Source organism: Sceloporus occidentalis, unplaced genomic scaffold (assembly GCF_023333645.1).
Source record: "Sceloporus occidentalis isolate IW3139 unplaced genomic scaffold, rSceOcc1.0.p SCAF_74, whole genome shotgun sequence".
NCBI classification, from domain to species: domain Eukaryota; kingdom Metazoa; phylum Chordata; class Lepidosauria; order Squamata; family Phrynosomatidae; genus Sceloporus; species Sceloporus occidentalis.
The window spans coordinates 2728368-2743147 of record NW_028317054.1 but is presented as its reverse complement, the minus strand read 5'-3'; the positions used below and the strand labels follow the sequence as shown (position 1 = coordinate 2743147).

At 41.0% G+C, this 14780-nt stretch overlaps 1 protein-coding gene across 1 annotated transcript in view; it reads left to right on the top strand.

Annotated features, from left to right (window-relative positions):
• Positions 1–587: 587 nt before the first annotated feature.
• Positions 588–14780, top strand: part of LOC149285953 (electrogenic aspartate/glutamate antiporter SLC25A12, mitochondrial-like) — a 59106-nt gene continuing 44913 nt past the window's right edge. The window contains exons 1-2 of the mRNA XM_089494668.1: positions 588–710; positions 9481–9528. Coding sequence (XP_089350794.1) covers positions 588–710; positions 9481–9528 — 171 coding nt within the window. The remainder of the gene's footprint in view (positions 711–9480; positions 9529–14780) is intronic.

The window sequence follows — 14780 nt, the reverse complement described above, 5'->3', positions numbered from 1 at the left end:
TGATATAAACAGCGATTCTTGTACAATATATGAAAAGGGGTCTTGGTAAGTGGATTGTGCCATTGGTTGCTATGGTGATAAATCCACTGATCAAACATTGCAGCAGAATCCGTTTTATATACATGGGCCCTGTGTTGGCCGGTGGATAAATATCATATAATCGGGGAACCGCATCCAAAAAAATGATTTGACTTCCATGGCCTATTCCTGCCCCACGTTTTATTTATTATGGTTGTCATATTATTCGATCAAATCATGTTAGAAACTCAGGTTACAAATAATAGATACAGACAAAAGGAAACTGAAACCTCTGTGACCCGATTAATCACGAGCAGGTTGGCCTTTCAGCCCTGAGCCCTGTATAGAGCAAGCACAAGGCACGGCCTGATAGCTGACAATATGTAGGGGCGCAGAGCTTCTACCGCCTCACGTATCAAGCTCCGTGGATTTTGGCGGGAATTTTGGGACAAGGTGTAAGACGAACAGGATGTCGCGGGAAACATTAACCCTCTTCGACTACACGAGACAGCCTGCTACCCGCATTCTCCGCTTAAGACAGCTATAAGCATGTCACCTTACTCTTAATAATGTTTGAACGACACGAATATCGCCACTCCAAATTGCAACTTACCCGCCATGTCCGACCATCTGCTGTTGTGCCAGCCAAGCGGTGCGAATCGAGCCGCCAGTTGGTGACTGGAAACACATGTGTAATCACATGAGATACAACTACCCGTGAGAAATGTCTTCAGAGAAGGGCAAGTAAGCGGCCATATTTCCGTAGTATTAATCGCTGGACATGGGGAAAATACTCCACTAAAATGTCTGCTGACTTGGAGACCCAAAAGAAAGTCGAATGTAGAGTCGCGGTCTCTGGTGCTTATAGCTCTATAACCAATTCTACCGTGTTTCCGGTTCTCGTACCATGGGAGCTGAACGCTTGTTTACATCTGGTTTGTCACTGGCGGCGTGCTCTTTGAGGAAGTACCTGCGTACCTGGTGACAGCCATTTCTACCATAAAACCCAGGTTGCCCAGCAATCTTAAAAGTTTTAATGGAAAACGATTTGTAGGGGCGGCTATGTTGCTGTCAGATATTTCGTGCCTCCGAGGTCCCCATTTCCAAGATGCTCATAATGCCCGCTATGTACATTTATCACAATCCTCTGCATCCCCAAAAGTCAATATACAGAGTATAAAAACTGCAGAACATATGCTTATGGATTGTGTAAATAAAACAAATGAAATGCTTTACGCTGCTACCTAATAAATAAATGGTTCTTATTGATCACAAAGTGAGTTAAAGCCCCAATTAAAAACCCACTTGCAGATATGATTCTTGAATAAATCACCAATTCATGCTTTTCGGCCATTACTGGTATTTTACATGTACATGCGGGTTCAGGTATTGTCGTGACTGAACTTTATGGCTCCGGCTACCTGGAGCCACACTTGCGAGATGCGGGTAGGGGGCCGTGCTGGCGTCCTATCGTTAATGGAGGAGTGGGGCATGCTGCAACCCCTTTGTTTGCCCGTACTGACCCGGAGAGTCTGCTTGTGGCGCAGCTTGTCTCTCCATTTTGTTTTTTCAGCTCACACCCAAATATATAAAGGAAGCCGATCTGCTTTTATACTTTTAAATCTGACAGTTACCCAAAGGGGCAGCAGTGCATCCCCACTCCTATATCTAATTAAATCAGTAATCGTTCACCCCATCAATTGAAATTTTCTTTATGAAGTCCCCCAAAATTATGAGAAACCATCTGGGTAGGTCTACCAGTCCTAAATACAGCTGCACGTACATTACCAGACACCTAGCGTATCGCTATCTACAGCAGAGACGGAAAGCAATGCTCATTGCAGGGGGTTACTGATTATACTGTATTTTACACATGCTAACCAGCACTTGATACCTGGGAATGTGTGAAATGTACAGTATGTGTGTCTTATTCTTTCAGGAAATGTAAAGTTATTAGACTTGCAGATTTGTTTTCGTACGAATGCGTTTTCATGACGAATTTTACCGCTTTGTCCATTTGTCCGAATAACGAACCAATGAATGCAACATTGGACGAAAGAAACGGAAAACTAACGTGCATAATAGGAAAATCTCCGTTCGTTTGTTTTGTCGGCACTAAGAGGAGAGACATTGAGTGAACAGATCTTCGTTTGTCTAATCAGCTCACTCCTGTCATATCATGCTGAGGGCTTGTCCAATGGCTGTGCTGCATCTTTTAAAAAAAAGTAGGCTAGTAATGAAGAGAGCCTATATAAGAGCAGAGCAGGAAGGGGATCCATTCATTTCTGTGCTGCAGCTGAGCATTTACAGAGGGAGATTCTTCTGTGTGAGACTTGGTGAGCCTCAGCCTGTCATCCCTCACTGTGTCTAAGACTCTAACGTTTTTATTTAATCAAGATCATTTACCAGTCCACTACGATCCTTAACCTTAGAGTTATAGGGCTAAGCTAATTTTGACCCTCATTCTTCCATCAGTTGGTCTCAAATTCCCTATTCAACATCTTTTATGCATTTATTTCTTGTTTCCATGGCAACCGAACAAACGTATTGGATTTCCAAAAACGAACATTTTGGACGAATTCCGTCCATAGACGAAGACGGACGTATTTCGTTGAATACTAAGAAAAGTTTTCCCCCTAAAAACAAACACATTTTCTGCCAGCGCCCAAGTCTAGTAGTCTAAGTGGGTACCAACCTTTCTTGGAAGCTAATGCCCCTCAACATCATGAGGTTCATTATGAGGTTATTATGGTTATTATGAGGTTTCCATAAGTGCATTCTGCGATATCCCAACATAATGGAGGGACTTTCGTCTATTGGAAAAAAACATTTGGCATTTGTAAAAAGTTCTGCTCACCTAAAAGCAATTTAGTCACTAAAGTGGAAGTACAAAGTAAAGCTGTAGTTTGTAGTTTCTACTTAATGACATCACTGTGATGTCATTCAGCTTAAACATTGATTAAATAAATAGCATTAATGGACATATGTACAGACAATAGGAGAAGTCTTGTGTACATGCATGAGAGAATGGGACAGGTGGTTGGATGAGAAGAAAGTAGAAATAGCTTAGTGTAAAGGAAGAAGGTGAGTTGATGATGTGTGAGAAGGTAGAGTCAAAGAGAGAGTGAGAACTGGAGGAAGCAATGATTACATTTCTTAATGTCTCAATTTTATCCCTAAGGTAGGTTGTAAATTCAGAAGCTGTGATGTTGGTGGAAGGGATGGTCGTTAAGGGATGTGCTAGGGAACTGAAGATACTGAAGTGAGGTTTACAATTATTAGATAATGAAGAGTTATTGGAGGTGAAGCAAGTTTGGGCATTTCAAAGGACAAGGGCAATCTTTGAGAAGTCTTGTTTAGAAGCATTGTAAAACGTAGTGAATAGGAAGAGCCTTTTGTAGTTTTCTGCTATCAAGCTTTGATATTCCAAGTCAAATGGTATTGAGTTAGTTTCCAGTTCGTAGAGCCGGAAGGTATGAGTAGCATGGAGTATTTCATATTCTAATGCCAGTGTACAATAAGGTTCTGCCATGACTTGGAGGTGAACCCTACGTTAATCATATAGTTTATTACAATCAGAACGGGCCTTCTTTACACTTCATTCGTTGAGCACAATCCACTTGTCTAGTAAGGCTCCTATGATTAAAGTAACTAACCTGATTGAAATAATATAGATTTGTGAGATTGGTTAAGACACATGTGGGCATCAGTACAAATTACTGAGATAGCTGCGAGCGACTAGACCTTTTCAAGGACGTGCTTTTCAAAGCTGCCAAGTAGATTGCATCTGCTGTAACCATTAGGAGAAAAATACAATCAGCGCTACAGTGTCATGAGTCTTTATTTGGGAAAGAAAATGTTTCAGTGGAATTTCAAATAAAATGAAAATATAAAGCCGGGTGCTTTTAACCCCTCTTAGATCTGACAAGCTACTAAAACTGATTGCATGTTGGTAAAGCTAAATTTTTGTATTTAGTGCACTCCCAGCTGTAATTAATCACTCTGGGAGTGCTGAGAGCAGGAGCAATTTTTCCTCCTTTGGGGTGCTGCTGAACACACATCTCAATATCAATTTATTACTACTTAAGCAATCAACAATATGCCGTATTAAGTATAGTAGTTGTATAAAATTAATGGGCGTTTCCTTGTAAATCAGCCAACTGATACATTTTGCAGAATCGATCATATGCCTGTTCATGTGAATGCCATTATATTTTTTTTTGTATGTTATGGTAGTAGCAAAAATGTAATATTTTAAAATTAACAGAACAGGTCTGATCTGATTTTCATTATCATTACAGATCAATGGTTTACTACATGAAAGGATTAAATTAATTGTTACTGTAATATAAAAGCCCATAGTGTGTGTATACGTTTGGGCTCACAGTTGGGACACCGATTGAGCAGGGGTGGACAGCAAGAGGCTTTATGGCTGACACCCCTAAAGGGCACATATGCACTGATGAATTTCACTATCCATTGTACCAACACTGGTGTCCATGTTCAGATGCTTTGCCTACCTCTGGTCAGGCAGCCTTAGGGACATACATTCTACTGTCATGACTGTCCCTACAAAATTGTGACAGCTTGCAGCTTTGCATTTGATATTCAAAGCATGTTGAAGACCCACATATGGCTGAGAATGCATGTGCAGGAAGAGGCTGCCCATAACATCAGGTTGAGCCAGTGAGAGAAAACAGTGTACTAGTTAAACCTAGCACCTAATGGACTTACAGAAGGTTTATACCCTTAAATGTTTAGTTGTAGGTAATCAGAGTCATTTTATTAGCATACCTGGGAACTTCCCAGGATACGCTGCCTGGGGTCTCCCTCTTCAAACCCCAGACAGCCTTTAGTGGGAGCGGAACCTGGATAGGAATCAGGGTAAAGTCTGTAAGGAGTGGGTACTGACCCAGGGAAACATGGCTTCACCTGGAGACTCTGGGTCAAATCGAGAGAGTTCCCAGGTGGTTCATTGGATTGTTACAATGACAAAAAGTTGCACTGATTGATGCGTAATTCTAGGCCAAATCATCCCTAGTAGGGGAACATGCGTAGTCCTCCTCAATGTGAAGAACCTTTGATGTCTAGTACTACTGTCAGAATATACTATGCAGGCACTTGACCATCAGATCAAGATTAATTGTTGTTTTCTTTTGTGTATTGGAGTATGATAATCCCTACCTTCTGATGGGAAATGTCATTTGTGTTTAAAGCAGGAAGTGGTAGTAACATTCCAGGTGCTACTTATACAAATGACTTACGTAGGAGGGCATTCCTCTCGCTGGTTACATTATCTTCACTGGGTGTATTTAAAGTCACTAGACTTGAAGTTGGATATTCAGTAATGCTAATAGACTGTGCTATGGCTGAGTATCATGAGGAATGCTAGATTGTGACAGTCCATAAAAGTGTCCTGCTTCCAATGTCTCTGACATCCAGAATTCCGTCGGAAGCCATAGCCAAGTTATTCAATTAATTTACACACAAGGGAATGGAAACGGTGTAAGATGACAGCTTCACACAAGGGGCATCTGACGTTCTAGAAGGGTGTTTGGTCTGTGGTCTGAATGTATGAGGCGATGCTGGATCGCTGTGCACATGGATTGAACCAGGAAGCAAGGACACTCATGAAACACTTCAAATATGTTTTCAAACACACTACTTCACCAAACACTAGTTAGGTAATCAAAGAACAATACTTTCCTTATTAAATACACAGCGCTACCACAACATACAGCAACATTTTCATTTGACTACATTGGATACAGAATAAAGATGGCTGTTGCCATTCACATCATAATAAGGATACTGTTAGTAATTCTAGTAGAGTGCCCAAGAGTACTGGAGGTAGAACGGGAGGTGTGCGTTTGCTTACAGAATAAGCATGTGAATCTATTAGATCTACTCTGCTAGAACAATCCAAGAAAGAGATTTATGCCACCGCACCGTCCACAAGGTTTGCTCAGCACAACTGTTCTAATTTTTGTGCTCTTTATGTCAGACGGGAATAGAGAACACTTCTCCAGATGTTGTTCCTCCAGCTTGCTATGCATGACCTGCAGACCTGTCCTGGAGCAGTTCCCACATGCTCATGCGCTGCTAGTAACAGTGAGGTGTAGGAAACACTTGTGGCCAACCTGCAATCAAAGCCCCCAAGGATCAGCCTATGTTGGCCTGAAAGCTGTTGAAAGATTATAAATACTGAGATGTAAAACTGAGTTGTATTCATCTCTGTATTCTCTAGAGCTGGTTAGAGGACCGGCAGTCCTGCAGCTGTTGTGACACTACAACTCCCATCACGCTAATAGTATAGTTAAGCATTTAAATACCATGTAAACTTATATGGTAATCAAATCTACAGGGTCTGAGACAACACATTACCTTCTGTTATAGGATATACTGGACCAAAGTCGGTAATTTGGAGTTTGGCTAAGGATAGTAGGTGTAGCTAAAAAGGAGTTCTAGTTTCCAGAGGTCCAAACATTCACATGCGTTCCAAAGCCTCCTGCTGGCAAGGGCATGAAACAAGGCTGGCACATCCATAGTTAAAGTGTGCTTCTGATGAACCAACAAAGGCTTCTTTACTTTATCGTACAGTGTTTGTTACCTAGGTATGTATAGTAACGTCTCACACGCACATTAGAAAGTGTTAAACTGAAGGGAAAAACAAGGTATATGCCCTGATTTCAAATAGTTTTTGTTTTGAAAAAGGGGGAGAACAAGAGGTCGTATTCTAAAATTAGAGGGTTAAAGGTTTAGATGAAATGTAAGGAAGTTTTACTTTACTGGGAACATGGTAGATAAATGGAACAGCTTCCCATCAGACGTGGTAGACGCTGACACAATAAGGGAATTTAAATGCGCATGGGGTAGGCATAAAGCTATCACTACTTTATGTACCACTTATCCTTTCCCCAAGTAATAAGATGGAACATATTTTAGAAGAATTCTTATTCGTAAAGTTTTCATTTTGATGTTGAATGGTAAGTTTACACAGAATCCAAGTATTTAAGGTAAATTATGCCACAATGATAATATTATGGTTTTATATAGCGCCATCATATTCCACAGCGCTGTTATAGTGACTATAATGAGAAAACTGATAAGCCCTAACTAACTGGGGCACAGATACGTACTTATCTATTGTGGCTGGAAAACACACATTTTGCAGATGAAATGTGCCGTCTGCGTTAGACTCTGCGTTAGGATCGCTATATTTAGGGATAGGAATTCTACCACCTGTGCATCATTGCAATGCGTAGAACTCCTAACCTTTAGGGCACTGGATGGAGTATGACCCCCAGTCCTTTGCCCCACTTGCCACTTGTTTAACCTCTTTGGTACCTGGCTAAATTTAGCATACGATACAAGAATATTTTGTGGCCAGTCAGAGCAGAATAGGCATCTATGCAAATTCTTAGAATTTTACAGCAAAACCCCTATGGAAATAATATACTTTCTACCGGTCCTCAGTTCTTTTACAGATCCTTGTGCTAATTTATATTCATGTTTTTCTGTACAAACCATTTCCCTAAAGTATATCTATAATTTTACAATCTACAATTGTGTGAGTTTTAAACTATACATCAATCTGATCGTCAAGGGGTCTAATATTTGCCTTGGCTTAGTGTCCCAGCTAAAACCACAATTGGCACGTCAAAACCTAATCAAACCTGTGTCCCGTAACATTGGCATATCATTTGTTTGTTAAGTTAAGAATGATGACCAGACCACGGATTAATTGAGGTTACTGGAAAAAAATAGGTAATTTCACATTTAGCATACTTTAATAAAAAAAATCTTGGTAATAGGCAATGAATAACACTAAAGCACACAACTCCAGTGGATTTATATCACAGGTCTACATTCTGTGTGTATATTTAATATAAAAACCCCTATTAACAGAGATCTGACACTTGGCCCGCAGACCCCATATAACTAAAAAATAAAATTAGTAAAGAATCCCTTGTGATTATAGAACAGCTGGGGATGATCTGGATGTAAAGGAATCCAGCCCCCTATATAAAACAAGGCATCAGAATTAAAACCTGCATATGACATCAGCAATGATGCTAAAATACAAAATCACTACTAATGTATATCACAGGCCAGCAGAAAGTCATTGGTCTTCAACATGATGAATGGGTGATCTGGTAAAGAGATACATTGTCACAGAGATACATAAATAAAAACAAACTGTCTTGTCTTCTGTAACAAGGAGTGGAAGGAAGGGCATACATGGGTCCCAGTGACAGTACCAGTGACCCCCCATGTAGGGAGACAGTGACACCCCATGTAGGGAGACAGTGACACCCCATGTAGGGAGACAGTGACACCCCATGTAGGGAGACAGTGACACCCCATGTAGGGAGACAGTGACACCCCATGTAGACACAAAGTGACAGCCCCCATAAGGACACAGTGACAGACCCCGTAGGGAGACAGTGACGCCCCATGTAGTGACAAAGTGACATCCCATGTAGGGAGACAGTGACGCCCCATGTAGTGACACAGTGAGACAGCCCCCGTAGTGACACAGTGACAGCCCCTGGGCGCAGGACGAGACACAGACCCCAGCCTGGGTGTGCAGAGCGCTTCTCCCGGATCATTAGCATAGAGCGCGCGTACCGGGGAGGGAGCGCGCCTTCTACGAGCTCTGACATCACAGCCTCAGCATGGCGGTCAAGGTGACTCTAACTAGCTGCTACTATTGCATAAGACCGTCTCCATACTCTGTAGCCGCTTTACCTTAACCCTCGCTGGGAGTCAGGGGCATCCTCAGGCTGAGTGCATGGCTTGTGCCGGAGGAGCCGGGGGTGGAGAGGCTGCAGATCGCTGCACTGTGTGTGTGTGTCTGATATACTGTGTATCACCCGGGCCCTGCTGCTGTGCGCTGCTGTGATTGTCCAGCCTGCCATTAACCCACTGTTTACTGCTGTGAGATACATACATATATATGTACATATATATCTATCTATCTATGTATATACATTGCATGTGCAGATCCGTGTCACAATCACATGTTCTGCCCATTCTCCGTGGCGATGCATTGTTTGGCAGGATCTCTGGCCGCTTGACAGCTCAGATGTGACACGATCTGGTCCCTTTAATGGCTTTAAAGGTTTGGATGTGAAAGAACCCCTGTCTGCAAGTCCAGGTCGTCTCTGTTAGGGAAGCTCCGCAGTTGGAGATCGAGCCATTTGCTTCTGGTTGCAGCGCTAAGATCTGCTTGTGATTCAGCAAAATGCTAATGATATTTTGGGAGTATATTGGAATTTAAGTTTAAAGAGCTACCCCTTTAAATGGAGCTGCAAATAACTCATGGTAATTGTTTTCACAACGAGCTGTCATTTGACTCTACAATAATTACCCCATGGGGACTGCGTTTAATAAGGCTGTAAAAATGGGTAGGAAAAAACAGACTTCTTTAATAAAAATGTTATTCTTGTTTAATTCTAGTACACGAAAAGAGCCGATCCCGGCGAGTTAAAGGCTATATTTCTACAGGTAAGATCTGTTTAAAATATCGTAATCTGTGTTGTGAAAAAAGGTTCTTGATCAAAATGTGTGGTTCTTGCACGCATAATCTGCTAATCGTGGTTTTAAAATGAATTGCTGGATAGCATAACCGGGTCTGTTGAAATGTTTGATGTGAAATCTATTTACTTTGCTTTTGGAGACCAGTTGAGATAAAGAGATAAATAACTAGAGGACCGAAAGTAAACTATGTGTGACACTGCCAAGGGTACAAAATAAATGTATAAAATGTGTGAGTGTGTGTGAGAGTCAATGTGCGTGAGTGTGTGTACGCATGAGTGTACTACTATGTGCCACTGAAGTAACAGCAGTAAAGTCAGAGGTGAAGAGGCAGATGATGTCACAAGATCGCTGGTGGACCAAGCTAAAAAGGACTTTATTTGTTATTATTTATTGGTTCAGTGTTACATTGACATTCATTTTTTAGTAAACTATTTTATGCAACCTGGAGGATACTTTAAAATGAATGTCAAGTTTTAGACTAGCCAATGGAATGGTGCATAGTGAATACTTAAATGAATTACATGTCTGTCCTCCCAGGGCCAATACATGTACAAAGTTTGTACAAAAAGGCATTGCAGGTGGGTCACAGATGGGACATGGGTTGGCCATGTTGGATGGGCTATCACCGCTTCTTCTCTCACCCCTGAAACATGCAGTGAATCTGCCCTGTGCTTACCTGAACTTTTGCGCATGTATTTTTCTTCAATCCTTGATTAGGGTCCCATCTAAAACCGAGCAAGAGAAATCCTTCATTTATTTGCATATCTACTCTTATATATATACATATATGTGATGTGCTCCCAAAAACGTTATTCCATATTGTTATGCATTCTGTCAACTAAATGGATCATAACAGATGTGGCGGAATCAGAAAATCAAGAGTAAAATCAAATTATAGAAATGTTCAGAACATCACGACATTCAGCTCATTATTTGGGATCTCTCTATTTAGTGTTATCGTCTTCATCGGTAGATACCTACAGATTTCTTAGTTCATATAATGATGGGTGTCCATAGTCAGGGTCTGGGGGGCTCTTGCCCCAGTCTGGGTTCCGGCTCAATCAACTGCCTGCAAGTATAAACAAGTATAAAGATCATAAGCCCTAGCAACGCAGCCATGTTTTGTTACAAAATGCTGGTTGCTATGTGGCCCAGTTTTTCCAACACCAGGAAATATGTAATAAACTGTTTACTCTGCGATACCGTGGAGTAAATAAACAGCGATTTAAAAGAACTCTGCAACACAGAGACAATGCTATTTAATTTTTCGGTGTTGCAGGGTCTGCTGTGTGTAAGGTGTGATCAGCCATTCCTGATTTATGAGATTTAAGTATTAACCTGAAAACTGAGAAAAATGAGTGAATCTTTCATTTTGTGCTTTAAAATTTTCGATGGAAACACACGTGCCAGATTGAGCTATTAATGTATGTAGAAGTGACTGCAGGGCAAAGGGTTAACAAAAACCCTTAATAATTTGTGCTTTCCAGTAAGGTTATAATGGTTGGTGCATAAAATGCAGAGTTTGCGACTGTCTGAGATGCGGCGCGTTAGCGCAATTGGCAAGTTACTGCCAGCTGATCACTGGACGTCAAAATGTCGAACTTTTCCCACTTTCTCTATTAGGCTGCTATAACTTCAACAGGATTAGCAGGACCACTAGTGAGCAATTAGTAGCAAGGGCTATACCTGAGGGGGTAACCCTATAATGTTTAGCAGGACGGCAAGCTTGTCCCCAGCCCCAAAATCTGCTGTCTTTGACAGGTCCTCTTGGACAGCTGGATGGTCCACTTGGAACGCTGATGCTGGTATATAACCGAGAAACCACTTGTGCCAATATACATTTGTTGTTGTGATGAAATTAAAGGCCCATTAAACATCTTAATGTATAATAACATACTCACTGGAATTTGCAGACTTCTCAAAGTGTCTGTGTAATTTGGAGTGTCAGTGGAGATCCCTTGAGATCAGGAGGTAGATGTATACTGCTGTGATGGTACAAGGCACTAGATAGACAAAGAAAGGTCTGGCATTTGAATACATATCCAACATAGAGGACACAATGTCATAAACAAGGTCATGGGTAAATGATCACGATGAGCAAGAGGTCAACTGTAGGGAGCATATCATGTTACGTCAATCAGCAGTTAGGACAGCCCATCAGAATTGTATACGTGCGAGGGCCGCACTCATTTTTCACTGAGAGAAAATATGGCCTTTAATAAGATATGCAGATTAAAATAAAGTAAATGACACAAAACCTTTACTTTTCCTCTCAATGATTTCTGGGATTTCTGGGCCTACAAATTCAGGATTTTATTAAAAGTAACACACCACAATTGGACAAAAAAAATCAACAATATGACTTGGCATGATAGGAGTGTGATTGCTGTTAGCAGATTGCTATTAGCTGTTAGCAATCACACTCCTATCATCCCAAGTCAGCCAATACATGCTGGTACAGGGTGGCTGTAAGTGCAGACCTCATACTGCTGGCAGCATCAATACACAAGGGGGGCAGCTAGCCAGGTTTCAGCATGTACTGGCTGACTTGGCATGATAGGAGTGTGATTGCTAACAGCAATCATAGTCCCATCATGCCTAGGTTCCAGCACTTACACATCCATGCTATCACACACACAAAAATTCATTCATTCACAGATTCATTCCCTCAATCAGGCATACTCATTCACACAACCTCCCCCCACCCCCTTACCTGCTCTACAGCTCTCTCAATGCCGATCACAGACTTCAGCAGGGGGCGCGGCCTCCCTCGTTCTCCCCACAGAGGAGGCAGGACTGGAGCAGAGAATAGCCCCTCCCACAAGTAAGCAGCAGGGCTCTTGTGATCCGCATTTGGACGCCCCTGCCCTAGAGTATACAAGCCTAGTGCATAGTGAATGAGAGGACTTGGACAAAGCTGGGCACGTCTTGTTACACACTTCATGTTTGTTTTACTAGCGTTGGCTTTCAATGTACCATGTTATGTTTGGACACAGCTGCTTAATATAAGACAGCGTACTCTATGGATACCTTGCACACGTCAAACATCACAGTGAAAATATTACATCTAAGCGCAAAGACTGTGTCTGTGTCTACAGCTCTCATCCCAGTAGAGCAGATAATTCTGCACGTAGAGCGCACCTGGATTCTTTAAGGTGTGTGGAAACGCTATGTAGGACGGTTTTGGAATTTGGTCTAATGGACACACAGCGCTGTATTCTGTGGGTATGCTTTATGTCACTGCATTTATAGAGCAAAATCATTCTCCATGAAATCATTCCTGGTAACTTTCAGAAGGAGTTGTATTTTAATCTCGTTAAACAGTTAATGGGCATTTTCCTTCATAACATCATTTTTTTTACAGTTTGTACCCAATGATCTCAGTTCGTCTGTCTTAAGCCAGCATTGTGTTCATGAGATAAAAACTTCAACAGCATGAGATGTTTGAGAGAAAATGAAGGTGATGACTGATCAGGATACTTGACTTCATTTACACGCCCTGACAGCCAGATATTTCACTAGTTTGTTTCAAAGTTGCAAAATCTCTGAGGATTCAGACACAAAATGTGTTGATTGTTACTATAGCAACTGATGGATTGACGGAGATTTCATAGGCTAAACCTAAAAAAATAAACAGCAGATAAGAAACATTCAGCCTATCTAGTCTGCCTATTTTATATTTAAATTCCCTCACTATATCTGCATCTGCCGCTTTTTGCCCATGCTTTGTTGCATTACCTACTTACCTGTAAGGCCTCAGAAATAATATTATACTAATATTATATAATACTCCCAAGTCCCTCTCTTCTGTTTTTGCTGACAGCACAGTGTCCCAATTATGTAGTTTGTATTTGGGTTTTTTTACATCCCAAGTTCGTTATTTTACATTTATCAACATGAAACTGCAGCTGTTACAATCTTATGAGTGCTATACCAAGAGGACCGCATTTCAAATGGTCACTAATATGTAAAGATCTGAAAAAGAAAACTTCAAATTCGCTTCAGACAGAATGATGTTTAAAGAGGAATTGTTACCAACTCAGCTTTTAGCATCATTAAAATGCATTTATTAACAGTATCTAACGCTTTATGATTTTTATTGTATTTCATCATACCGTGGTACACTTTTGGATCATTACATAGATTTATTAAAGGAACAACTTACTTCCCTCATGAAGCATCACCAAAAAATGTGTAAATATATAAATATGCATTTTGTACCTGTACAAAGAAAGAGAAAACAAAACCACTGTCTTTAGGAAAAGCTGCAGTGCACCGTCCCCTTCAGGGTCTATGTTTAGCTCTGCCATAGGCTGCTTGAAGCAGCCAATCAGCTTGAGTTATGGACCCCATTAAAATCAGTGGAAGTGCATTTTGCAGATGCCCTTGGGGGCGCTTGTAAGACCCCCATGGAAGTGACAGAGGTGTTTATGTCCTCCTCAGATTGTAAACCATTCTGGAAGCGAAGCCATGGAATAGAAGGATTTTGTGATGTTATACCTTCAACTATTGCTTTTATGTTCTTTCTGCATCTTTCAGTTGTTAAATGGGATTCTAAAAAGGTCAAGGCACAGAGGGCTTTCACATGTTGTGAATCTCGGTTACTGTTATAATTGGCATCCCCATCATGGAGTTGAAATAATGGACACGCTATAATTAAATAGTCGCCGTGTTGCCAGTTTGTTTGTTTGTCTGTCTGTACGTCCCGTCAGCTCAGCATCGCACCTATTCTTCTTGATCTCTTTTTTGGGATGGCAGAAAGTTCTCAGTGTTAGGCTTAGACGTACGTGGAAGCCTATTGGAATAATAAGTCCTATTTGTGTTAAGTACTCGTAATGCACTCATACTAAATGTTTTATAATTTCTCTGGATTTTTCCATTTAATCCAGGAAACAAATTGAATTTGCTTGTTGTTCAGCTGTTTAACAACCTCTTAAATATAATGATTTGCATTCATTTTGTAACATTTATTTTATTCCATTTGGAATGCAGGAAAGGTGAGTGACTTTTGCTTCCCCGTGGCTCAAATGTTAAACACATGGCTACCCGGTATTTAAGACGCACTGTCCACTTAAGTGAATGGCTGAGAATGCTCGTGACATTTGAGTAAATGGACCATAAATGAGAGATATTTACAGGAAATGTCTTGTGAAATTTAGTAAATGCTTGCCTTTTCAACGTTTCCATTGGATGACTTAATACTCGTTACTTATAACGCA